At 50.0% G+C, this 27,825-nt stretch overlaps 1 protein-coding gene across 1 annotated transcript in view; it reads right to left on the bottom strand.

Annotated features, from left to right (window-relative positions):
- The window catches only part of LOC100681967 (heparan-alpha-glucosaminide N-acetyltransferase-like), a 377,018-nt gene that overhangs the window by 344,724 nt on the left and 4,469 nt on the right, over nucleotides 1-27,825 (bottom strand). Inside the window, 1 exon segment of the mRNA XM_029059391.2 lies at nucleotides 18,914-19,041. Coding sequence (XP_028915224.1) covers nucleotides 18,914-19,041 — 128 coding nt within the window.

The following is a 27,825-nucleotide window of genomic DNA, read 5'->3' on the forward strand; positions in this document are numbered from 1 at the left end:
AATGAATGGTGTTACCGCCTGTAAGCTCCCTGTGGGCAGGGAGCGTGCCTACCAACCGTGTTGCACCACGAGAAGCAGCGTGGCTCAGCGGAAAGAGCCCGGGTTTCGGAGTCAGAGGTCATGGGTTCGACTCCCGGCTCTGCCGCTCGTCAGCTGTGTGACCGTGGGCAAGTCACTTCACTTCTCTGGGCCTCAGTGACCTCATCTGGAAAATGGGGATGAACTGTGAGCCTCACGTGGGACAACGTGATGACCCTGTATCTACCCCAGCGCTTAGAACGGTGCTCTGCACATAGTAAGCGCTTAACAAATACCAACATTATTATTACAGTGCTCTGCACACAGTAAGCGCTTAATAAATAGGATTGAATGAACGAATGGTGTTACTGTCTGTAAGATCCCTGTGGGCAGGGAGTGTGTCTACCAACCGTGTTGCACTATAGTCTCCCGAGCGCTTAGTACAGTGCTCTGCACACAGTAGCCCTTCAATAAATACCATCGACTGACTGAGATCTTTAAAAATGCTTCCTCCTCATCTTCCTGGGATGATTTAGCTGTAGTTGCCTTGGGAGGCAGGGGGGATGGACTAGATGACCCTTTCCGACCTGTTCCTGGGATTCTCCAGCTGAACGTATAATAATAATGATAATGTTGGTATTTGTTGAGCGCTTACTAAGTGCAGAGCACCGTTCTAAGCGCTGGGGGAGATACAGGGGAATCAGGTCGTCCCACGTGAGGCTCACAGTTAATCCCCATTTTGCAGATGAGGTCACTGAGGCCCAGCGAAGTGAAGTGACTTGCCCACGGTCACACAGCTGACGAGCGGCAGAGCGGGGAGTCGAACCCATGACCTCTGACTCCGAAGCCCGGGCTCTTTCCACTGAGCCACGCCGCTTCTCTGAATATCTGCTTCTTTCAATATTCACTCCAGGTCACCCAGCCAGGACTAGAATCGCAGATCTCTTCGATTCTGATTACAACCGATTCCGACTTCCGACAGAATCCCTGGAATTTCCACCTGAATCTGCTCTCCCCTTACATTTTCAACTGAGCAGATGACCTCAGAGCAACGAACCGGGCAGTTTGGGAGAACTCCCAGAAAGTGCAAATTGCAAATGGCTAAGTGCTTCTCTTCTGCCTCCGAGGAAGAATCTGGCACTAACTCTAAACCAGGTCTCTGGATCACACCCCGAAGGGAGCCAGCGCGATGCTCAGAGCAAACGAAGTACAGCTGTTTGATCGCTTAACGAGGAGAGGAGAGCCGCCAGAAAGAGGAAGGGAGTCGGGTGGGGGGAAGGCGACCAGAAGGCCCTTTCCAGGACAGCCCAACGGCGGCTATCTCCGGACGCAGGCAACGGGGAGGTCCCGGGAGGGGGGGGGGAGAGATGGAAGCGAAATCCTGGCCGCCAGCGAAGCAGCTGAAGTCCTAAGTGAACACTTCCTAATTGCATTTACGATGTAACACCACAAATATGTAATCAAATCTCACTGTGCAGCTCCGCTTTCTCAATGGCCTTTGTGTTTGTTGGGCGAAAGGAGCAGAGGCCAGCAGGGCGAATCCAAACCAGAGGTGGGATTCCTCGCCGCTGGGCCTCGGAAAACCTCCTGAGACCCCCAAAGATTGCCTTGGAAACCGCAGAGGCCAAACGACAGAATTCAAAGAAGCGGCGCGGCTTAGTGGGAAGAACACGGGCTTGGGAGTCAGAGGACGTGGGTTCTAATCCCGGCTCCGCCACTTGTCTGTTGCGTGACCTTGGGCGAGCCACTTAGCTTCTCTGTGTCTCAGTTACCCCGTCTGGAAGATGGGGATGAAGACTGTGAGACCCAAGTGGGACAGCCTGATGACCTTGTATCTGGAGAAGCGGCGTGGCTCAGTGGAATGAGCCCGGGCTTGGGAGCCAGAGGTCATGGGTTCGACTCCCGGCTCTGCCACTCGTCAGCTGTGCGACCGTGGGCAAGTCACTTAACTTCTCTGGGCCTCAGTTGCCTCATCTGGAAAATGGGGATTAACCGTGAGCCTCAAGTGGGACAACCTGATTACCCTGTATCTACCCCAGCGCTTAGAACAGTGCTCTGCACATAGTAAGCGCTTAAAAAATACCAACATTACCTCAGCGTTTAGAACAGGGCTCGGCATGTAGTGAGCGCTTAACAAACACCATAATTACTATTATTAATTATTAGCCAAAGCACTGCCTTGCAGACAGGCTGCCAGCCCCCATATGCCCTGCCCTGATGCACGGTCTATGCGGCAGGGTGACGTGCACCATCCCGAAGTGTTCGATGAGCAGCAGAGAAATGTCTGTGAAAAGCTCAACCCTAGAGAAGCAACATGGCCTAGTGGACAGAGCATGAGCCTGGGACTCAGAAGGACCTGAGTTCGAAACCCATTTCCACCACTGGTCCACTGTGTGACCTCAGGCAAGACACTTAACTGCTCTGTGCCTCAGTCGTCTCATCTGAAAATGGGCAGTAAGACTGTGATCCCCATGTGGGACATGGACTGTGTCCACCCCCATTAGTTTACATCTAACCCAGTGTTCAGCACAATGCCCGGCACATAGCAAGAGTTTAACGCGTTCATTCATTCAAACGTATTTGCTGAGTGCTTACTGTGTGCAGAGCACTGAACGAAGCGCTTGAGAGAGTACAATACAACAATAACATTCCCCGCTCACAAAATAAAAATAAATCAAAATATCTCACGCAACTAGCAGGCGAGAGTTCCATGAAAATGAAAAAAAAAAACCCTAGTTAAAAAAAAAAGTCTGAAAATGGGCAGTAAGACTGTGATCCCCATGTGGGACATGGACTGGGTCCACGCCCATTAGTTTACATCTAACCCAGTGCTTAGCACAATGCCCGGCACAGAGCAAGAGTTTAACTCGGAAGCAGCGTGGCTCAGTGTAAAGAGCCTGGGCTTTGGAGTCAGAGGTCATGGGTTCGATTCCTGGATCTGCCACTTGTCAGCTGTGTGACTGTGGGCAAGTCACTTCACTTCTCTGGGCCTCAGTCACCTCATCTGTAAAATGGGGATTAACCGTGGGCCTCCAACCTGATGACCCTGTATCTCCTCCAGCGCTTAGAACAGCGCTCTGCACATAGTAAGCGCTTAACAAATACCAACATTAACTCATTCATTCGTTCAATCCTATTTACTGAGTGCTTACTGTGTGCAGAGCACTGAACTAAGTGCTTGGGAGAGGACAATACAACAATAAACACATTCCCTGCTCACAAAAAAAAATAAATCAGAATACCTCATGCAACTAGCAGGCGATAGTTCCGTTAAAATGAAAAAAAAAAAACCCTAGTTAAAAAAAAAAAAAGAGGGCTCTTGTGCTGGGTGTTGCTAAGGATTGCTGGAGGGTCTGTGTGCTCTGACCAGTAGATGATTTGCAGAGAAAGTGACACGCTAAACCTAGAAAGTGACCGAAGACCCTTAGCTTTACACAAACAAGGGATTAAAGGCAGAGCCCGAGCACCGGAGTTCGATGGGGTTTTGAGGCCTAATTTGGGGTGTATTTGGAAATGGAATAAGGCTGGCTGCAGCCCGAAGCCGGGATGGAGCCGGGCCTGCAAAGTCCCGCTCAGGGACTTGACGGCGGAAGATGGTTGAGGAGCAGAAGCTGTTTTAATGATAGTAATAATGATAATAGTATTTGTTAAGCACTTACTAGGTGCCAGGCACCATACTAAGCACTGGGGTGGATACAAGTTAATCAGGTTGGATGTAGTCCCTGTCCCACGTGGGAGTCCCAGTCTTAATCCCCCATTTTACAGCTGAGGGAACTGAGGCACCGAGAAGTGAAGTGACTTGCTCAAGGTCACATTTGTTCTTCAGTTTGTTTTTCTTTTGTCTCATCGCTCTGATTAGCTCTGGGCCAAGGAGCCGCTCTCCTGTCTGGCTCCCAGCAGCAACCAGGCTCGGAGCCAAACAGAGATTCACAACGGAGGTACAGGACAAACTGGGAGACGAATGTCTGACGCAGCCAGGGGTGTGTGTGTGTGTATGTGTGTGTTCATGCCCACGAGGGCCCCTGGGGATGCAGACCCAGGGTACAGGAATACTCAGAGCTGTTCAGATGAGTACGGTGCCTTAAGATGCCAAAGCGGAAAGAGACATTTTAATCAAACAAATACGCAGATGCACAGATTTTAGACTGTAAGCTCGTTACGGACAGGGAAGTGTCTCCCGACCCTGTTATATTGTTATTTTGTACTCTCCCAAGCTTTTAGTACGGTTCTCTGCCCCCCTTAAACGCTTAATAAATACAAACGATTGATTGGCTGATATGCATTTCTCAAATCAGTCCCATTTCCAAACTGGGATTAGGCAGGGATCCCAGGGAACGATAGTAATAATAATAATACTGATAATAATCGTGGTACTTGTTAAGCGCTCACTATGTGCCAGGCACTGTACTAAGTGCTGGGGTGTACGCAAGCAGATCGGGTTGGACGCGGTCCCTGTCCCCCGTGGGGCTCACAGTCTCGATCCCCATTTTTCAGATGAGGTGACTGAGGCCTAGAGAAGTGAAGTGACTTGACCAAGGTCACAAGGCAGACAAGTGGTGGAGCCAGAAAGACATCAAAAGGTAGGGAATGTTCCTATTATTAGGACAAGGTCTCAGGAAGCCACAAGCCTCTGCTCTTCTTTGCCGATCCAAGCACTTGTCCTATCCTGCCTTGGCTATTGCGTCGACCTCCACGTTGACTTCCCTGCCTCCTGCCTCTCCCTGCTCCAGCTCTTCCCTCACTCTGCTGCTCAGATCAGTTTTGGTAAACCTTAAACAAATTTCCCCCATCCTCAAAGACCTCCAGTGACTGTCCATCCATCGCGACACCGAACAGAAATTCATCCGCAGCGTGGCTCCGTGGAAAGAGCCCGGGCTCTGGAGTCAGAGGTCATGGGTTCGAATCCCGGCTCGGCCACTTGTCGGCCGTGTGACTTTGGGCAAGTCGCTTCACTTCTCTGTGTCTCGGTTACCTCATCTGTAAAATGAGGATTGAGACTGTGAGCCCCACGTGGGGCAACCTGATTCCCCTGTGTCTACCCCAGCGCTTAGAACAGTGCTCGGCACATAGTAAGCGCTTAACAAATACCAACATTATTATTATTATTATTACAATGGGGATTAACTGGGAGCTTCACGTGGGACAACCCGATTCCCCTATATCTACCCCAGCGCTTAGAACAGTGGTCTGCACATAGTAAGCGCTTAACAAATACCGACATGATTATCAGCAGTCTTAAGGCACTCAATCAGCTCTCTCCCCTCAAAAACTAACCTTGCTCTTCTCCCGCTACAACCCAGACCCACACTTTGCTCCCGTAACACTAACCTATTCGCCGTGTCTCACTCTCGTCAATCTCCCCCTCAATCCCTTGCTCGTGTCCTCCTTCCTTCCTGGAACTCCCTTCCCTTCATATCTGACAGACCACTACTCTCCCAATCTTCAGAGCCTTAATAAAATCACTTCTCCTTCAAGAAGCCTTCCCTGACTAATCTCTCTCCTCCCCACCCTATTTTCACCTCCCTTCTGCATCACCTATGCACTTAGGCCCACATTCCCTAAGCACTTCGATACTCACCCACCCCCACGTCCGCGGCATTTATATCTGGTTTCTTCCCCTACCTGTAATTTATTTTAACGTCCGTCTCCCCGAGTAGATTGTGAGCTCCTTCAGGGCGGAGAACCTGTCTACCGACTGTACTGCACTCTCCCTAGTGCTTAGCCCAGTGTTCTGCACTTACCCTGTTTATTTTGTTAATGAGATGTACATCACTTTGATTCTATTTATCTGCTATTGTTTTAATGAGATGTTCATCCCTTGATTCTATTTATTGCTACTGTTCTTGTCTGTCCGTCTCCCCCGATTAGACCGTGAGCCCGTCAAAGGGCAGGGACTGTCTCTGTTACCCATGTATCCATTCCAAGCGCTTACTACAGTGCTCTGCACATAGTAAGCGCTCAATAAATTCTATTGAATGAATAAATGAATACTCAATAAATACCATCGATTGAATGATTGATTATCTCACAGTGTCACCTGGAAAGAGCATGGGACCGAGAGTCAGAAAAGCCGGGTTCTAGTCCAAGCTCTGTTGCTGGCCTGCTGTCCCACATTGATGCATAGAGTTTAATCTCTCTGGGCCTCAGTTTCCTCAGTTTGTAAAATGGGGCTGATCGTCTCTGCCTCGCCTTACCTCACAGGGATGCTGTAAGGATAAAATGAGATCGCTGAAAGTGTTTTACAAAAACAAAAAGTGCTGATACTGTTACTGTCATTATTATTGTTTCCCTGAAAGACGTGACTATCTGTAGACGGACACTTGAACCAGTAGCTCCTGGAGAGTATTAGGGACCCCACCCCCTCTGCCTAAAATGAATCCTTTCTTTCAGGCAGCTGGGAGAGACTCTCACTCTTGACCTCTCTGTGTTCAGAGCCACAGAACCGACCTCTGACCTTGCGGCGCACAATGGGGTCATTGAAACCGGGTCATTGAAAACGGGCCAAAGTGGCAGAATTCAGGCCTCTGGCTCAGCTGCACCACCTGTTCCTGTGTCTCCAAGGCTGCTCCTTTCTTCCTGGCCTGCATCCTGTCTCCGATGAACGGGAGGGAAGAGAGGCCACGTCCATCTCTGGCTCAGGCTAGTCCAGCCCCATAGAGAGCCAAGCTCAGCAAGAACACGGGCCCAGAGATTCATCTCTGCCGAGACCCAATCCCTTAATGAGTCTGAAAGGTTGCGAGGACACGGGCCCAGAGATTCATCCCCGCCGAGACCCAATCCCTTAATGAGTCTGAAAGATTGGGACAGGATTGGATGGAGAAGAGAGAGGTCACTAGGGATCTAGGGTGAATTTCCCAACAGGCTCGGTGGGTCTCAACCTAGAGGGGCAGATCTGGGAAGTACTAAAGGAGGGAAGGGGCACTTTTCCAGGAAAAAAAAACAAAACTTAAAAACTCAGATGTTTTATAATAATAATTATGGTATTTGTTAAGCACTTACTATGTGCCGAGCACTGTTCTAAGCGCTGGGGTAGATACAAGGTAATCAGCTTGTCCCACGTGGGGCTCACAGTCTTCATCTCCATTTTACAGATGACGTAACTGAGGCACAGAGAAGCTAAGCTTGCAGGTGGTGGAGCCAGAATTAGAACCCATGTCCTCTGACTCCCAAGCCCGGGCTCTTGCCACTAAGCCACGCCGCTTCTCTAAGTTGCTTAATGAATTTTTATCAGTCGCATTTTTTGCTTTCTAATAGCCGAATACCCTACAGTACGGGAAGCAAGATGGCAGGAACTCTTGAATGATCATGGCAGCCCTGAAGCGAGTAGTGAATTTAACGCCAATAGATGACCGAGTGACAAATCAGGGCCTCAAAAGGGAACACAGTTCAGGTGTGCGTTGGCTAAGGTCGTTGGATTGGATTAAGGGCATCCCCGGGTGCCCTCATCTGGTCACGCTCAACCCACTCGAACGTGCTGATTTATGGCACACTCGAGAGCCACAACATCTATTGGCTACTGGAGCTAAGATCTGATGGATGGGAAGATGTGCCAGTTTTCTGACGCAGTGAAATCAGAAGGGTGACGTAGAGACCAAGGGACGGAGAGAATGTTTCCGAAAAATCAAAATCAGCATCCTTCCCCTTCTCTGGGGAACCGCCACACTCCGCTCCTCTCATGGCGACCCAGTGTTGCCACGTCCCCCACCATCCTCCGGTGAGTGTCACGGTTCACCTCCACAGGGGCTCCTGGAGGGGTTCGTGTCAGCGGAGGGAGACAGAAACGTGGCTTTGGGGGAGGGTGGGAGTGGGACAGGCGCTCACCGAGAGAAGCAGAGTCGCCTCGTAAATAGAGCACAGGCGTGGGAGTCAGAAGGACCTGGGTTCTAATCCCAGCCCCGAAACCTGTCTGAGGGCTGACCTTGGGCCAATCACTGCACTGTGCCTCAGTTACCTCATCTGCAAAACGGGGATTAAGACCGTGAGCACTATGTGGGACTAGGGATCACGTCCAACCCGATTAACTCGTATCTACTCCGGCGCTTAGAACGGCACCTGGTTTACGTACCATAAGCGAACAACCTCCCTCTTCCCCAGCTCCCGGCCGGCGGGGAGGGGGCCGTATCTACGCCTGCGATGCCCCCTCCGGGAGGAGGACAGAGAGAAGGGATCGCCCAAACACTCCCTCTTCTTCGGGTCCGCCCCCTCACCTCTAGGCCAGAGACTAACATGGTTTAAACCACTTGGGCAGTGGATAAATGGGTGAGATACCGGGGCAGCTCATCCAGTCGTCTTAGAGAACTTTGTCAAATAAGGGTATTGTAGATCGTCATGATGGTAAACCTCCTGAGAGTTGGTGCGTCCATGGGTGTGCGGCTCTGCAAAGTGTGTGCACTTAAGGGTGGCCCTGGGGGAGAGAGTGTGTGTTTGTGTGTTTAGGTGGGTGTGGCCCTGGGCGTGTGTGTCTGCTGCCCTGAGAGTTTGTGTGTCTCCTCCTGTTCTGCTCTTTTTACCTCCGATTGCAGTCAAATAGCAGTAATGAACTCAGCCCGAGGCAGGTTGATTTGCGGAGGCGTGTATCTGGGCCCCCATAATAATTATAATAATTAAGAAGAAGAAGGATGGTATTTCTTAAGCACTTACTATGTGCCAAGCACCATTCTAAGCAGTGAGATAGATACAAGAAGCAGCGTGGCTCAGTGGAAAGAGCCCCGGCTTGGGAGTCAAAGGTCATGGGTTTGAATCCCGGCTCCGCCGCTCGCCAGCTGGGGGACTTTGGGCAAGTCGCTTAACTTCTCTGTGCCTCAGTGACCTCATCTGTAAAATGGGGATTCAAACTGTGAGCCCCACGTGGGACAACCTGATCTCCTTGTATCCCCCCCCCCAGCGCTTAGAACAGCGCTTTGCACGTAGTAAGCGCTTAACAAATACCACCATTATTATTATTATTATACAAGGAAATCAGATTGTCACACGTGGGCTCAGAGTTTTAATCCCCGTTTTACAGATGAGGTACTGAGGCACAGAAAAGTTGTGACTCGCCCAAAGTCACACGGCTGTCGAGTGGCCGAGCAGGAATTAGAACCCACGACCTCCGCCTCCCAAGCCCGTGCTCTTTCCACTAAGCCACGCTGCTTGTCATCTAACCCTGTATCTACCCCAGTGCTTAGAACAGCGCTCGGCAAGCAGCGCGGCTCAGCGGAAAGAGCACGGGCTTAGGAGTCGGAGGTCATGGGTTCTGATCCAGCTCAGCCGCTCGGCAGCCGTGTGACTTTGGGCAAGTCACTTAACTGCTCTGTGCCTCAGTGACCTCATCTGGAAAATGGGGATTAAGACTGTGAGCCCCACGTGGGACCTGATTACCCTGTATCTACCCCAGCGCTTAGAACAGTGCTTGGCACATCGTAAGCGCTTAACAAATACCAACATTATTATTAATCTAATGGAAGGCAATGTATGGGTACCACAGAGGGACGTGGAGGTGCAAAAGAAGGTAGAAAAGAACCTTTCCGCCTGCTGTGAATCCTTCTTTGGAAGCATCGTGACCTTCTGTCAACTCTCCCTTCCCCTCAGCTGGCCCTGATTATCAGTTCATCTATTTCCTCTGTCCACATCGCAAGGCCAAGACACCTGCAGCGCAACAGCGGAGTGACTAATCACCCTGCCGACCTCACGAGCAGGGAGACGCGACGAGCCGCTCTCCTCCACCCATCAGCTTCCTCCAGCCTTTCCCTCTACACTTCTCCTTGATTCCCGCACTCAAATCCCCCACTTCAAAACCTCTCCTCCAAGAAGCCTTCCCTGAAAAACCCTCCTCTCCTCTTCTCCCATTCCCTCTCTCTTACTTGCTCCTCATTCATCCTCCCTCCCAACCCCTCGGCACATATGTATTGATCCGTATATATCTGTAATTGCCTTACCTAATTATGGGGGAAGCGGCGTGGCTCAGTGGAAAGAGGCCCGGCTTGGGAGTCAGAGGTCATGGGTTCGAATCCCAGCTCCGCCACATGTCATTCATTCAATAGTATTTATTGAGCGCTTACTATGGGCAGAGCACTGTACTAAGCGCTTAGAATGAACAAGTCGGCAACAGCTAGAGACGGTCCCCGTCGTTTGACGGGCTCACGGTCTGATCGGGGGAGACGGACGGACGAGAACGATGGCGATAAATAGAGTCGAGGGGAAGAACATCTCGTAAAGACGATGGCGACTAAATAGAATCGAGGCGATGTACATCTCATTAACAAAATAAATAGGGTAATGGAAATATATACAGTTGAGCGGACGAGTACGGTGCTGAGGGGAGGGGAAGGGAGAGGGGGAGGAGCAGAGGGCAAGGGGGGAAAAGAGGGCTTAGCTGAGGAGAGGTGAAGGGGGGGCGGTAGAGGGAGTAGAGGGAGAAGGGGAGCTCAGCGTGGGAAGGCCTCTCGGAGGAGGTGAGTTTTAAGTAGGGTTTTGAAGAGGGGAAGAGAATCAGTTTGGCGGAGGTGAGGAGGGAGGGCGTTCCGGGACCGCGGGAGGACGGGGCCCGGGGGTCGACGGCGGGACGGGCGAGACCGGGGGACGGCGAGGAGGTGGGCGGCGGAGGAGCGGAGCGTGCGGGGTGGGCGGTAGAAAGAGAGAAGGGAGGAGAGGTAGGAAGGGGCGAGGTGACGGACAGCCTCGAAGCCTAGAGTGAGGAGTTTTTGTTTGGAGCGGAGGTCGACGGGCAACCACTGAAGGTGTTTAAGAAGGGGAGTGACACGCCCAGAGCGTTTCTGCGGGAAGATGAGCCGGGCAGCGGAGTGAAGGATAGACTGGAGCGGGGCGAGAGAGGAGGAAGGGAGATCAGAGAGATCAGTCAGCTGTGTGACCGTGGGCAAGTCACTTCACTTCTCTGTGCCTCAGTTCCCTCATCTGTAAAATGGGGACTAACTGTGAGCCTCACATGGGACAACTTGATTACCCTGTATCTATCTCAGCGCTTAGAACAGTGCTCTGCACATAGTAAGCGCTTAATGTCAGCATTATTATTTATTTATATTAACGTCTGTCTCCCCCTCTAGACTGTGAGCTTGCTGTGTGCAGGAATGTGTTTGTTATAGTGTACTCTCCCAAGAGCTTAGTACTAGGCTTTGCATAGCGTGAACGCTCGATAAGTACGATTTAATGAATGAGCGGATTCCCAGGACCCTCTTGTCCCCTGGCCACCAGTTAGACCCACCTAAAGCTAGAATGATGATGATGGAATTTATCAAGCACTGTTCCAAGCGCTGGGGTAGAGGCAAACAGTCCCCGACCCACTTGGGGCTCAGAGTCTTAATCTCCATTTTACAGATGAGCCGACTGAGGCAAAGAGAAGTGAAGTGACTTGCCCAAGGTCGCACAGACTTCTAAGCCCACGCTCTATCCACTAGACCATGCTGCTTCCCACTAGGCCAAGTGGGGTCGCAGGCTCAGGGTGCAGAAGCGGGAACGACGACTAGAGAACCAGGTAACGGGGGAGAAACTTGTCCTCGGTCCCTCAAATTCCAGAATCCTCAGCGGTTCGGGAAAATCCAAACTCAGCCAGCTCCTCCAGCGGCCTAGGGGAAGCCCAGAAGAACGACGGAGTCTCACGGGGGCAGGACACGGAAGATTGACCGATCGACCGATTGGCCGGAGTTACAAGGCTAGAACCCCAGTGACCTGCACCTGGATATCGGGCCGCTTGCTCTCTTGGCCTGTATTTTCCCATGTCTAAAGGCCGGGCATGCGGCCCCAGTCCTAGATAATAATGATTATGATATGTGTTAATAATAACAATAATAGTAGCTATGGTCTTTGTTAAACACTTATTATGTGCCAAGCACCGTTCTAAGCACTGGGTTAGATACAAGGTAATCAGGTTGTCCCACGCGGGGCTCACGGTCTCAATCTCCATTTTAAAGATGAGGCGATTGAGGCCCAGAGAAGCGAAGCGACTTGGCCAAGGTCACACAGCAGACAAGCGGCGGAGGCGGGATTGGAACCCACGACCTCCGACTCCCAAGCCCGTGCTCTTGCCACTAGGCCATGTTAAGTGCTTAGTATGTGCCAGACACTATACTAAGCACTGGGGTGGACACAAGCAAATCGGGTTGGACACAGTCCCTGTCCCAACTGGGGCTCACGGTCTCGATCCCCATTTTACAGAAGAGGCAACTGAGGCCCAGAGAAGTGAAGTGACTTGCCCAAGGTCACGCGGCAGACAAGCGGCGGAGCCGGCATTAGAACCCATGACCTCCTGACTCCCAGGCCCGTGCTCTATCCTCTACGCCATATGGGCAGGGAGAGTGTCTACCAACTCTGTTATATTGTACTCTACCGAGTGCTTAGGACAGTGCACAAGAAGCGCTCAATAAATATGACTGACTGATGGTGTGCGTGGAGGGGGAAAAGCAGGGAAAGAGAACATTATGAGGATGTGCAAAAAGCCTCGGCTTAAACGTGGGAAGAAGTGGTTTCAAAAAAGCAACTCAGGCCATCTGTTTGTCCCGGTTCCCCTCGTTGGAAAGGCGAGGGGGGACGGTACTAAAGGGAAATATTCAAAATGGTTCGACTTCAGGACAGGCGATAGAGAAGTCTATGGCACCACCTTCTGGACCCTGTCTATCACTTTCATTCATTCAATAGTATTTATTGAGCGCTATGTGCAGAGCACTGTACTAAGCGCTTGGAACGGACAAATCGGTAACAGATAGAGACGGTCCCTGCCCTTTGACGGGCTTAAAGTCTAATCGGGGGAGACGGACAGACAAGAACAATGGCAGTAAATAGAATCGAGGGGAAGAACATCTCACTAAAAACAATAGCAACTAAATAGAAACAGAGTAGAATAAACAGAATCGCTTCCTTCATCCAGCGGCGAAGCGCGTCTCTTTCAGGCAGGCATACACACTGGTGGGGCTGAGTGACTAGAGAAGGCTCTGTCAGCATTAATAATAATAATGATGTTGGTATTTAAGCGCTTACTATGTGCAGAGCACTGTTCTAAGCGCTGGGGTTGATACAGGGTAACCAGGTTGTCCCACGTGAGGTTCACAGTCTTGATCCCCATTTTCCAGATGAGGTAACTGAGGCTGCTTCTCGGGAAGCAGCGGGATCTAGTCGCTAGAATCAGGGCCTGGGAATCAGAGGGACCTGGGTTCTAATCCCAGATCTGCCACTTGTGTACCGTGTGACCTTGAGCAAGTCGCCCGACTTTTCTGGGCCTCGGTTACGTCAGCCGTAAAATGGGGAATAAGACTGTGAGCCCCAGGTGGGACAAGGGACTGTGTCCAATCTGATCAGCTTCTATCTACCCCAGCGCTCAGTACAGTGCCTGGCACATAGCAAGTAGGGAAGCAGCGTGGCTCAGTGGAAAGAGCCCGGGTTTAGGAGTCAGAGGTCGTGGGTTCTATTCCCGGCTCCGCCGCCTGGCAGCTGTGTGACTTAGGGCAAATCACTTAACTTCTCGGTGCTTCCGTCACCTCATCTCTAAAATGGGGATTAAGACTGTGAGCCTCACGTTGGACAACCTAATTATCCTGTACCCACCCCAGGGCTTAGAACAGTGCTCGACACATAGTAAGCACTTAACAGATAGCGACATTATTATTATTATTATTAAGTGCTTGACAAATAGATAAAAAAAAAATAAGCTGTGAGAGTGAAGCGGACACAGAGCACTGGGTTCTTCTGGGTCAGGAGATCCACTCTGCCTTCTGAGGTCCCGGTCCAGGCCTTGATGTTCAGAAGCTCACTAAGGAAGTCGGTCTCTTTTTATTTTTTATTTTATGGTATTAAGCGCTCGCTATGGGTCAGACACTGTATTAAACACTAGAGTAGACAGAAGCTAATCAGGTTGGACACAGTCCATACCCCAGTGGGCCTTCCGGTTTTAATCCCCGATTTACTGATGAGATCACTGAAGCACAGGAAGATCTTTCTGGGCAGGGAATGTGTCTGCTTATTGTTACATTGTATTCTCCCAAGCGCCTAGTACAGTGCTTTGCACACAATAAGCGCCCAGTAAATATGATTGAATAAATAAATGAATGAATGAATAATAATAATAATGTTGGTATTTGTTAAGCACTTATTATGTGCAGGGCACTGTTCTAAGCGCTGGGGTAGATACAGGGTCATCACGTTGTCCCACGTGAGGCTCCCAGCCTTTATCCCCATTTTACAGGTGAGGTAACTGAGGCCCAGAGAAGTGAAGTGACTTGCCCACAGTCACACAGCTGCCAAGTGGCAGAGCCGGGATTCAAACCCATGACCTCTGACTCCCAAGCCCGGGCTCTTTCCACTGAGCTGAAAATGACTTGCCCAAGGTCACACAGCAGACAAGGGGCGGAGCGGGAACTAGAACCCAGATCCTTCTTACTAGCAGGCCAGTGATCTATCCACTAGGCCACACCGCTTCTATTCGGGGAAGGTTCCTGCTGGAGACTGACGGCATTTTGATGGCAAGCGCTGTTCCTGTTAGCTCAAATCCTGGCCTCCCACCTCCTCCTTTGTTACCAGGAATTGTCAGTTCCTATTAACTGGAGGAGAATCGATACGGAAAGAAAAGCTCTTTGGCAGCTCTGAACAATATCCTGTCCACAGCGTGGATAATTTGGTCTCTCCTCCTCCCCCCCAATCAAACTTTTAAATTAAATCTGGGTGTTTTAGTGCTGTGGCAAGCAGCGGGGCTTACGGAGCCTTGGCCCAGCCCCCAAATCTCGATCTCGTCGGTCACCGAGAAGCAACACGGCACAGTGGATAAAGCACAGGCCTGGGAGTCAGCAGGTCATGGGTTCTAATCCTGACTCCGCCACTTGATTGCTGTGCCTCAGTTGCCTCAGCTGTGAAATGGGGATCGAGACTGTGAGCCCCACGTGGGGCCGGGACTGTGTCCAATCTGATTTTCTTGGAACCGCCCCAGTGCTTAGTACAGTGCCTGGCACATGGTAGCGCTTAACGAATACCGTAATTATTATTTGTTATCACAATTGTTATTATTATTAGCATCGGAGCTGTCATTCTAACACTAGAATGGCCAAGATGTAGCAACCAGAAGGGAGGAGAAAGAGGAGGAGGAGAAAGGAAGGGGATGGGGGGAGCGAGGAGATGGGGTGGGTGGTAAGCGGAGAGAGGGAAGAGGAGGGGAAAGGGATTCGCTCATTGTCATTCATTCAGTCGTATTTATTAAGCACTTACTGTGTGCAGAGCACTGTATTAAGTGCTTAGGGAAGTACAATACAACAATATAAGGTGACAATCCTACCCACAGTGAGTTCACAGGGGGGCAGGGAGGAAGACATCAATACACATAAAAAGAAATAAATACAAATAAATAAAATTACCAATATACACATAAGTGCCGTGGGAGACGGGGGAAGAGCAAAGGGAGCCAGTCAGAGTGACGCAGAAGGGAATGGGAGATGAGGAAAAGTGGGGCTTGGGAGATGAGGGGTGGGAGAAGAGGGAGGATGGATGATGAAAGGGAAAGGGGGAGAAGGGAGGAGAAGAGGAAAGATGAGGGAGGGGATAGGAGGGAGAGAAAGCAAAGCTTTGTTAGAGCGAAAACTCTAGGTCTTCTCCCATCTTTGCAAGTACCTTAAGCAGGTTTCTCCTGGGTGCAAGAGGCAGCCCACCCCTTCCTGGCGGCCAGCCCCCCAAGGACCCTCCGCTTCCCCCCATGTCCCACAGTGCCCTGGGCAGTGAGCTAAGGAGATCTTCTCTCCCACCGCTTATCCTGTGCCGTGCTTTCCCGGGCCCGTAAAAAGGGGGAGACGGCCCACCCCTCTGTCTATCCGCGCTAATGACAGGGAACCGCTGACTTCTCGGAAAGGCCCGACGGGCGGCGAGGCCTTCCGCCGCCCCGGGAGACGACGATGCCATTATCTAGCTCCCCGGTGTTTAGGGAAGGGCTTGCTACTGAAGTGCTGAAAAAAAAATAATGGTCTTCAGTAATAGCAGTAGAATAATAATAGTAATGGAATTTCTTAAGTCCTTACTATGCGCCAGTCACCGCACCAAGAGCCGCGGTGGATACAAGCAGATAGGGTTGGACACGGTCCCTGATCCACATGGGGCACATAGTCTCAATTTACAGATGAGGTGGCTGAGGTACGGGGAAGTGAAATGACTTGCCCCAGGTCACACAGCAGACGAGACCAGATCCCCGGTCTCCGAGAGCTTACAATCTAGGCGGGGAATAGATAGTAAGTGAAAATAGGGGGACGTAACAGAGTTTATAATAACGATCATTATAACCGCGGCACTTGTTAAGCGCTTACTACGTGTCAGGCACCGTACTAAGCGCTGGGGTGGATACGAGCTAATCAGGTTGGACACGGTCCCTCGTCCCACGTGGGGCTCACGGTCTTAATCCCCATTTTACAGTTGAGGAAACCGAAGCACAGAGAAGTGAGGTGATTCGCCCAAGGCCACACGGCAGACAAGCGGCGGAGCTGGCCATGGAATCCAGGATCTTCCGACTCCCGGGGCCGCGCCCCGTCCGCTAGACCACGCTGCTACACGCTAGGAGTACATAAAATATATGAAAAAGTGCTTCTCCTGGGAGGCTGTGAATACTTAAGTGTTGAGGTGGCATGGAAGTGTTGATAGAAGGTAGGGAAATTTGAATTTAATCAACCAAGGCCCTCTGGAGGAGTTGTGATTAAAGTGCATCTACCCCAGCACCTAGAATGGTGCTTGACACGTAGTAAGCGGTTAACGGATACTGCGATTATCACTAAGATTGTTATTTTGGAAAAGGTTTTGAAGATGGAGAGCGCAGCGGTCTGTCTGTTATGAAGGAGGAGGGGGTGTCCAGGCTGGAGGAAAGAATAAACAAGGGGTTGTGAGTTGGAGGAAGGAGAAGGAGGCACGGTAAGTAGGTTGGGTGGAGAATTACCAAGAGTATGAGCTGGGTTAGGCGTAGGAGAAGCAGCGTGGCTCAGTGGAAAGAGCCCGGGCTTGGGAGTCAGAGGGCATGGGTTCGAATCCCGGCTCGGCCACTTGGCAGCTGTGTGGCTGTCACTTCACTTCTCTGTGCCTCAGTTACCTCATCTGGAAAATGGGGATTAAGACTGTGAGCCTCACGTGGGACGAGCCGATTCCCCTGTATCTACCCCAGCGCTTAGAACAGTGCTCCGCACGTAGTAAGCGCTTAACAAATACCAACGTTATTATTATTATTATTATTAACTAGCGTGAGGTGGCAGGAGACGGCAGATAAGTAGGAGGGAAAGAAATAATGGAGTACCTAAGAGTTAAATGTCAGAATTTTTTGCTGGATTACTATTACTCCCATCCTGACTTCCCTACCAAAGGAAGGGTCCTCAAACTTTCTACTTATTATTAATGATTACTATTAATAATAATCTAGGCATTTGTTAAGCACTTACTCTGTGTCAAGCACCGTTCTAAGAGCTTTGTGAAGCACTTACTATGTGCCAGGCGATGTTCTAAGCGTTGGGGTAGATTCAAGCTAATCGGGTTGGACGCAGTCCGTCCCACACAGAGCTCACAGTCTTAAACCCCATTTTACAGATGTGGCAACTGAGGCACAGAGAAGTGAAGTGACTTGCCCAAGGTCACACAGCAGACACGTGGCGGAGCCGGGATTAGAACTCATGACCTCCCGACTCCCAGGCCTGTGCTCTTTCCGCTAGGCCGTGCGTACTTCGGCTCTCTCCAGAGAGCTACTGGCCTAAGTGAGAAAAGTTGGGGGCTGGGAATCCAGAGACCACTGTTTTTGTGGGCGAATCTCTGTTCCTCGGTTTCTCCCATCTGCTTCTTCAGAGAGAGAGAGAAGCGTTGTGGCCCCGTGGATAGAGCACGGCTTTGAGAGGCAGAAGGACCTGGGTTCTAATCCCCCCTCCCGCCACTCATCTGCTGTGTGACTCTGAGCAAGTCACTTCACTTCTCTGTGCCCCAGTTACCTCATCTGTATAAAATGGGGATTAAGAGTGTGAGCCCCATGTGGGACAGTGACTATTTCCAATCTGATTAACTTGGATCTACCCCGGCACTTAGGACAGTGGCTGGTACTTAATAAGCGCTTAACAGCTACTATAAACGACAACATCTGCAAAATGGGAAAATTAAATCTGCCTCTCCATAGAGGTGTCGTACGGATAAAGTCCAGAAACATTCATTTAGCTATTCTCAGGAAAGGCATTATAAAGGCATTATTATTATCTTCTACCGGTCAGAGCACAGGTCGGAGGGTCAGAAGGATCTGGGTTCTAATTCAGGCTCCGCCATTTATCTGCTGTGTGACTTTGGGCAAGTCGCTTCACTTCTCTGGGCGTAAAATGGAGATTAAAATCGGGAGCCTGATGTCTGACAGCAGGGACTGAGAGAGAGAGAGAGAAGCAGAGTGGCTCAGTGGAAAGAGCCCGGGCTTGGGAGCCAGATGCCATGGGTTCGAATCCCAGCTCTGCCACCTGTCAGCTGTGTGACCGTGGGCGAGTCACTTCACTTCTCCGGGCCTCAATTCCCTCATCTGTAAAATGGGGATGAAGACTGTGAGCCTCACGTGGGGCAACCCGATTCCCCTGTGTCTACCCCAGCGCTTAGAACAGTGCTCGGCACATAGTAGGCGCTTAACAAATACCAACATTATTTTTATTATCGACCTGGTTAACTTGTACCTACTCCAGGGTTTAGTACAGCGCCCGACTGCATAGTAAGCACTTAACAAATCCCACGGCCATTCTCATTATCGTATTTTAAAAACCAGAGTGACGAGAGGGCTGATATCTCTGAATCCTGGCATCTTCCCGTGAATAGGAAATGGAGGGGGAAAGGCAGGGCGAAGGGGTGAAGAGCACAGGGCCTGAGGACTGGAAAGTCCAAAGGGCGCTTTCGTCCCCTCCCGGCGGAGAGACGGTTTCCCAGGTCCAGCCGCCACTCTCACCTGCAGACGTCGGTTTTTCCCACGAATAAGGTGAAGGTGAGGGCCGAGCGGGTGCTGACGGGCACGCTGGCGTCGGTGGGGTCAGCGGAGGAGCCGGACTTCACCGAAAGAAGCGGCTGGTGGAGGCACTGAGGAGACAAAGTACGGTAAGCCACGACCACCTTCTCCTCTCGCCTCCCTGCAACACAGCGGGGAGGAGCAGACGCAGCAGAGGCTGCGAGCGAGGGATGGGCCGTTCAACCCTATGTACTGAGCGCTCACTGTGCGCCGAGCACCGTACTGAGCGTCTGGGAGAGTACAATATAACCGGAAAAACAATTTCCCTGCCCCATCCGAGGACGGTTTCGGATGGCTTCTTCCTTCCCGTCCCTAACAGTCTCGTTTCGTCTCGTGCCGTCAAGTCGTCTCCGCCCCACCGCGATGCCCTGGACACGTCTCTCCCAGAAGGCCCCACCTCCATCTGCGATCGTTCCGGCAGCGGATCCTAACGGTAACGGTCTTATTTATTTAGCGTTTACTCTGTGCCAAACACTGTACTAAGCGCTGGGGTAGAGGTGAGATAATCAGGTGGGATGCAGTCCCTGTCCCACGTGAGGCTCCAAGGGTAAGTAAGAAGGAGAACAGGTACTGAGTCCCCATTTCAACTAAACCCTCTTCTCCCCCTTCTCCCTCTCCTCCTCCCCCTCTCCCGTCCCACCCCCTCAGCACCGTGCTCGTCCGCTCCACTGTATATATCTTCATCACCCTATTTATTTTGTTTAATGAGATGTACATCGCCCTGATTCTATTTATTTGCCAGTGTTTTTACGAGATGTTCTTCCCCTCGACGCTATTTATCGCCATCGTTCTCGTCCGTCCGCCTCCCCCGATTAGACCGTGAGCCCGTCAAAGGGCAGGGACCGTCTCTATCTGTTGCCGATTTGTCCATTCCAAGCGCTTGGTACAGTGCTCTGCACATAGTAAGCGCTCAATAAATACTATTGAATGAATGAATGAATTTCACAGCTGAAGGAACTGAGGCCCAGAGAGGTTAAATGACTTTCCTGAGATCACAGAGCAGGCAAGTGGAGGGGGCGGGTTTAGAACCCGGGTCCTCTGACTCTAGGCCGGTCCTCTTCCCACTAGGCCACGCTGCTGTGCCTAATTCGGAGGTGCCATCCCCAGGAACTGGGACTGGCTTCCAGGTTGGCAACTGGGCCCAAAGCCAAAGGAAACAAGGAGGAGCCCTCTCCACAGAGAATAAGAGGAGCAGCATGGCCTAGTGACAAGAGTACAGTCTTGGGAGTCGGAGGTCGTGGGTTCCAATCCTGGCTCTGCCCCTTGCATGCTGTGTGACCTTGGACAAGTCACTTAACTTCTCTGTGCCTCAGTCACCTCATCTGTAAAATGGGGATTAAGACTGTGAGTCCCATCTGGGACACCCTGATTAGCTTGTCTACCCCAGTGCTTAGAACAGTGCCTGGCACATAGTAAGCGCTTACCAAATACCATTATTAGTAGTAGTAGTGATAGTAAGCAGCATGGCTTAGTGGTTAGAGCAGGGGCCTGAGAGTCAGAAGGACCGGGGTTCTGATCCCCACTCTGCCACTTGTCTGCTGTGTGACCTTGGGCAAATCACTTCACTTCCCTGGGCCTCAGTTCCCTCATCTGTAAAATGGGGATTAAGACTGTGAGTCCCACGTGGGGCATCCTGTTTACCTTGTATTTATCCCAGTGCTTAGAACAGTGCTTGGCACACAGTGAGCGCTTAACAAATACCATTATTATTAGTAGTAGTAATAGTAAGCAGTAAGGGGCCTGAGAGTCAGAAGGACCGGGGTTCTAATCCCCACTCTGCCACTTGTCTGCTGTGTGATCTTGGGCAAATCACTTCTCTGGGCCTCAGTTCCCTTATCTGTAAAATGGGGATCAAGAGTGTGAGACCCGTGTCACACAGCAACCGCCTCCAACATGATTAACGTGATTGTACCACAGCACTTAGTGCTGGGCACATGGTAAACGCATAACAAGTATCACAATTCTTATTATTACCCAGGAGGTCAAATGTGACCCCCAGAGTGGCTCTCTTGTAATTCTGGCCCCTGGGGAAGGGGACGGGGGAAATGGATGGACAGATTGTCCCAGTAATGGTGGGGCCCAGGCTCCATCTGGAAGAGAGACAGAGAGAGAGGTGTGTGCGCGTCTCTCTCACGCACACCCCTGATTCCGTCCAAATTCCGTGAGGTTTGCATGCCCCCCAGGCCTACCTTGTTCCTTTCTTTCCTCTGTCTTTCTCTTTCCCTCTGAGTGGATATCAGAAGCCTTTTCTAACCCTCTGACTGCCCCCTTGGCCTGGCCTCTCTTTCCTGACCCTGGAAACCTCACCTCAAGTTCACTCCGTTTTCAAAACGAGAAACTGGCTCCCAGTTTTAAACTTCTCACATAGAGCTTATTTGGCTTCAGTTTTCCTGTCTGGAAAATGGCAAGAAAACTGACCTGCCCCGCTCCGCCTGCTTTTCCAAAGACAGTGTGAGGTTGACTGGATTTGGGGAAATAAGCTAATTATGTCTATGAGTTCCCAGGATGGACGGTGCCAATTAACTGTTGCTAATCCAGAAGAGCTATGTCTCCCAGTGGACCCATTTGGCCTTTTAATATCTCCTTGAATCATGCTAAATCACGTACAGCCCTCTTCTCTGGTCCCTCCAAGATGAAATACTTTATTTACAGTTTTATGCAGTGAAAGGTTAGATTTCTACCTTACGTTAAGAGGTGTCAAGGGACTGGGGGTGGAGGGCGAGGGAGGGAGAGACGGAGCGGACGCCTTCGCAAAGGCCGTTGGGACTAATGGACGTCGGTCACTCCGAAAGGCAGATCTCTCCTTCCAGCTGGGCCTGTAACCCTATATTATTGATCAAGTGTCCACATATCTCCCACGTAATAGAATTTCTTAGGGAACTGATTGTTTTCTCTCCTTTCATCTTACTGAATGAGGTTAACGGCAAGGACAAAGTATGGAGAAACCGCTCTAAGTCTTTCTTTGGATCTGAAACAACCTCTCCCAAGAAGGATGGAATGGGAGATCTTTTTTTTCTCCTTTCCAAATATCAGAGGTTGCATCTGAAACATGGTAGACTTTTCGAAAATAATCTGAGACAGGGAGGCTGCCTTCTGTAAGCAGTATTTTGCTTCAGAATCTGTACGGATTAAACCAGAATCCTGGTTGCTGGGTTGATTTCTGGTTTGTATTCTTTGTGTAGTTATGACTGCCTCTTGCCCTGAAACTTAAACCATCTTTCAGACAGGATCCCCTTCATCGTCTCGGGATCCTTGAAAGCAAAGAAAAGGGGAGACATTGTTGGTTCCTTTTCACTGATCGGGAATATTGCGAGATGAAATGTCCACAGGTGCTAATCATAATAATGAGCCAGAATGGCAGGGTAATAATAATAATAATGATGGCATTTAAGCGCTTACTAGGTGCCACGCACTGTTCTAAACCCTGGGGTAGATACAAGGTTATCAGGTTGTTCCACCTGGGGCTCACAGTCTTAATCCCCATTTTACAGATAAGGTAACTGAGGCACAAAGAAGTTAAGTGACTTGCCCAAAGTCACACAGGGGACAGGTGGCGGAGTCAGGATTAGAATCCAGGACCCTCTGACTCCCAGCCCGGGCTCTTTCCACTAAGCCACGAATGCGGCAGGTTCATCGACATTGCCCACTCCAGCTCACCCCCATGCTGCAGATGAGGAAAGAGACACAGAAAAGTTGAGTTGTCCAAGTCACACAGAAGGCAAGTGGCAGAGCTGGGATTAATAATAATGTTGGTATTGGTTAAGCGCTTACTATGTGCAGAGCACTGTTCTAAGCGCTGGGGTAGACACAGGGGAATCAGGTTGTTCCACGTGGGGCTCACAGTCTTAAGCCCCATTTTACAGATGAGGTAACTGAGGCACAGAGAAGTGAAGTGACTTGCCCGCAGTCACACAGCTGCCAAGTGGCCGAGCCGGGATTCGAACCCATGACCTCTGACTCCAAAGCCCGTGCTCTTTCCACTGACCCACGCTGCTTCTCTATGCCAGGTCTTCTGACTCCCAGGCCTGGGATCATTCCACAAGGCCACAGTGGCAGGAGGACCCAGTCCCGACTCCCGAATAGGAAAATGAGATTTATCAAGTGCTCTCAAATGAATCTTCGGTGAAAGCAATTCCTCTACACCTATGTGGGTCACTTTTGCTCTCCACAAACTGCTAAAAACTCGGACGACGCGCGGAGAAACGATGCTGAAAACTGGTTTTGCTTCGGCTATCGTCCGCATCCACTGAATTCACCGTCTTTAATATAGTGGGGGGATTTAGAAGGACTAGGACCTCCCGGGGTTCACGGGCAGAGGTATGAAAGAGATAGCAAGGCCTCGAAACATTTGCGCGTGAACGTCGGCTTTGAATTTGCAGCGGGGAGATGCTCATTAAACTGTCACCTTACCCTGCCATTCTGGCTCCTATCCAACTGACCTTCGGGCAAGAATGAAAGAGTACTACTTTACCCCCATCATGGCATAAGTGTACCTTCTTCCTAGATATACATGGCCGGGGGCCAGAAAGACAAGGTGATCTCCAGGACCTGCTGCCTCAGCTTTTGCGTATAACTTCAGTACAATCTGCATAGGCTCACGGTCTTTTCAAATGAAAACTGAATAGTTTCAATTCACAGTTGCCACTCCATGATTTGCCACTGATGGCTGCCACTTCCTGATTTCCTGTGTTCCTTCTCATTATTTTTTTAATAGCAGTTGTTGTTAAGCGCTCGCTACGTTCCAGTCACTGAACTAAGCACCCGGATAGGTACTGGTTCATTCATTCATTCATTCAGTAGTATTTATTGAGCGCTTACTATGTGCAGAGCACTGTACTAAGCGCTTGGAATGGACAAGTCGGCAACAGAGACGGTCCCCGCCCTTTGACGGGCTCACGGTCTAATCGGGGGAGAGGGACAGACGAGAACAATAGCAATAAATAATAGTTGGGTTGGACGGAGTCCGTGTCCCACATGGGCCTCACGGTATTTAACACTTAAATACTCGTTTAAATCTAAATACCTCATTTAAACGGATGAGGTAAGTGAGGCACAGAGAAGTGAAGTGATTTACCATAGGTATGCAGTAGGCAAGAGGTGAAGCCAGAATTAGAACGCAGGTCTTTCTGATCTGCGGGCCCATCTCCATCCAATAGGCCGCTCTGCTTCTCTTCATCAGCCCAGCATTTCAGATCCTTTTCAGCCCAAAGGTTTTATGGCCCAAGGGGGCAGGAATTTCGCACCGTACTAAGCTCTGGGGTAGATACAAGCTAAGCAGGTTGGACACAGTCTCTGACCCACAAAGGGCTCACAATCTTCACCCCCATTTTACAGATAAGGTAAGTGAGACACAGAGAAGTTAAGTGGCATGTCCAAGGTCACAGAGCAGAAATAATAATAATAATAATAATAGGATTTAAGTGCTTACTATGTGCCTAGCACTGTACTAAACACCGGGGTGCCACTTGTCAGCTGTGTGACTGTAGGCAAGTCACTTCACTTCTCTGTGCCTCAGTTACCTCATCTGTAAAATGGGGATTAACTGTGAGCCTCATGCGGGACAACCTGATTATCCTGTATCTACCCCAGCGCTTAGAACAGTGCTCTGCACACAGTAAATGCTTAACAAATACCAACATTATTATTATTACAAGCAAATTGGAGAGACAGCGTAACTTAGTGGAAAGAGCACGGCCTTGGGAGTCTGAGGTCATGAGTTCTAATCCAGACTCCGAAACTTGTCTGCTGTGTGACCTTGGACAAGTCACTTAACTTCTCTGTGCCTCAGTTACCTCATCTGTAAATTGGGGATTAAGACTATGAGCCCCAAGTGGGACAACCTGATTACCTTGTATCTACCCCAGCGCTTAGAACAGTGCTTGGCACATAGTAAGAGCTTAACAAATACCATAATTATTATTATTGGACACAGTCCCTGTTCCACATAGGGCTCCCAGTCTTAATCCTCATTTTACAGATGAGGTAACTGAGGCCCAGAGAAGTGAAGTGACTTGCCCAAGGTCGCCCAGCGGGGATCGGAACCCAGATCCTTCTGACTCCCAGGCTTGTTCTCTATCTACTAGGCCATGCTGCTTCTCAAAACCGCATGGATCCATTTAAGAAATAGAAAACCTTCCAAATGAGCCTCAATCTCAGGGATGTTCTGGACCACATTTGGCAAAGCGGGATTTTACGCACCTGCCTTTTGGAGTGCAAATCTTATTCCAAGATCACTCCTCTCCCTGCAGACCAGATCCCGTGATCTAGCTGACATCAGTGACCGTGATATTTTTCCCATTATTTTTCTGTCTGCAGTGTATTTTAACGGGGCAGAGAGGAAAGGAGGAGGAGGAGGAGGTGGAAATGACTGCATCTTTAGGGTGAAATGAAGCATGAAAGAATGAATGAAGACTGTAAGCTCACTGGATTCAGGGAACATGTGCTCAGCTACACCGGCTGGTGTAGCTGGGGATCTGATGACATCCTACTTCATTCGTTCGATCGCATTTATTGAGCGCTTACTATGCGCAGAGCACTGTACTAAGCACTCGGGAGAGTACGATACAACGATAAACAGATGCATTCCCTGGCCACGACGAGCTTACGGTCTAGAGCGGGAGAGAGGTGTTAATATGAATAAATAAATGATAAATACGTACATAAGTGCTGTGGGGCTGGGAAGGGGGATGGATAAAGGGAGCAAGTCCCAGAAGGCTTCTGGCTGGATTCAGTCCAGGGAAGTTTATTCATCAGAAAATGCTTTCTAGTCAGTCGTATTTATTTAACGCTAACTGTGTGCAGAGCACTGTAATAAGAGAAGAGAAGCAATGTGGCATATGTGGCTCAGTGGAAAGAGCTCGGGCTTTGGAGTCAGAGTTCATGGGTTAGAATCCCGGATCTGCCACTTGTCAGCTGTGTGACTGTGGCCAAGTCACTTCACTTCTCTGTGCCTCAGTTCCCTCATCTGTAAAAAATGGGGATTAAGACTGTGAGCCCCACGCGAGGACAACCTGATTCCCCTGTGTCTACCCCAGCGCTTAGAACGGTGCTCTGCACATAGTAAGCGCTTAACAAATACCAACATTATTATTATTATTATTATCATCAGTGGAAAGAGCCCAGGCTTGGGAGTCAGAGGTTGTGGGTTCTAACCCCGGCCCTGCCCCTGATCAGCTGTGTGACTCTGAGCAAGTCACTTCACTTCTCTGTGCCTCGTTCTCTCCTCCGTAAAATGGGGATGAAGACTGTGAGCCCCACGTGGGACAACCTGATCACCTTGTATCTACCCCAGCGCTCAGAACAGTGTTCGGCACGTAGTAAGAGCTTAACAAATGCCATCATTATTATTATTGATCAGTGCTTGGGAGAATACAACAGAATATAACGGACGCATTCCCCGACTACAGTGAGCTAACAGTCTAGAAGGAGCCTCAGTGAATGTGAAGAAGGGAAGCAGCAGCATTTGAAATCCCTTGAGGGAGAATGGACCTTCTCGGGTAGGATCTTCAAGGGAGGAGAATCTCCCAAACTTCCTGGGCTTTCATGTAGACTTAGACTTCCATTACAACAGGGGCAAAATGGCAGTGGACATGGCTTTCATCTGCCCGGTGCGCTTTGCCTGAAAGGCTAGGAATAGTACACTGAATTTCTCTGGACCTCAGGTTCCTCCTCGGTAAAATGGAAATTAAGACTGTGAGCCCCATGTGGGACATGCACTGTGTCCAACCTGATTAGCTTGTATCTACCCCAGCCCTTAGTAGAGTGCCTGGAACATAATAAGCACTTAAATGCCATAAAACAAAGATCAAACAAGCAAAAACAACCCTAGAAGATGATCTTGGGGCATCCCTACAATTCAGGGAAGGACAGGAATATGTGAAGTTTCACAGATATTTACTCCCGACAACAAAAGAGAGTTTGGAGCAGCTCCCTTCTCTTTCCCTCCATCATCCCTCCCCGTCCCACTTGCAGACATCCAATCAATCAATCAGTGGTGCTTATTGAACACTTAAATGGTGCAAGGCATTGTGCTAGACACTTGGGAGAGTAAGCTAGTCTTGGTGTATATGGCCATGCTAGAAAAAAAGCCCCAAAATACAGCCTCATTGATCTTCAGCTGTCCCAGAGACCTTAAGAGCCCAGACTGATGACTGAAGATTTGGCTTTCTCCATCTCACCTATCAGAGCAACTGAAATCCTTCCTCCAGCCCCAGCCCAGAGAGAAGGGCAACCCCCCAGGACCTATTAGCTATTCAATATTGATGGTATTTATTAAATACTTACTGGGCCAAGCAGTGGGGCCGACATAAAATAATCTGATCAGACACCGTCCCCATCTCACACAGGACTCAAAACCTATTCTTTCTATGGTTCTTTACTAAGCACAGGGGTAGATAGAAGATAATCAGGTAGGACACAGTCCCTATCCCGCATGGAGCTCTCAGTCCATTTTAACAGATGAGGAAACTGAGGCACAGAGCAATTAAATGACAGGCTCAAAGTCACACAGCAGGTGTGACTCCGCAGTGCTGGAGTCGGAATTAGAATCCAAGTCTCCTACCTCCCTCCTGACTCCCAGGCCCGTGCTCTCATCACTTGAAACTCTGAGAGTCTGGGGTAGTTTAAGAAGCAATCTCATTCTCCCTTAATGGAGCTATTGATTTGTTTGGGTGATTGATTTAGCTGTTGTTATAAAAGTTCTAATACTTTTTTTTTGATTTTGTGAAGTAATTTTTTTTTTGATTTTGTGAAGTAAATTTTTCTCTAGAGCACGGGCCTGGGAGCCAGAAGGTCATGGGTTCTAATCCCTGTTCCGTCACTTGTCTGTGTGTGGCCTTGGTCAAGTCATTCACTTC

Source organism: Ornithorhynchus anatinus, chromosome 3, assembly GCF_004115215.2.
Source record: "Ornithorhynchus anatinus isolate Pmale09 chromosome 3, mOrnAna1.pri.v4, whole genome shotgun sequence".
Classification (NCBI taxonomy): domain Eukaryota; kingdom Metazoa; phylum Chordata; class Mammalia; order Monotremata; family Ornithorhynchidae; genus Ornithorhynchus; species Ornithorhynchus anatinus.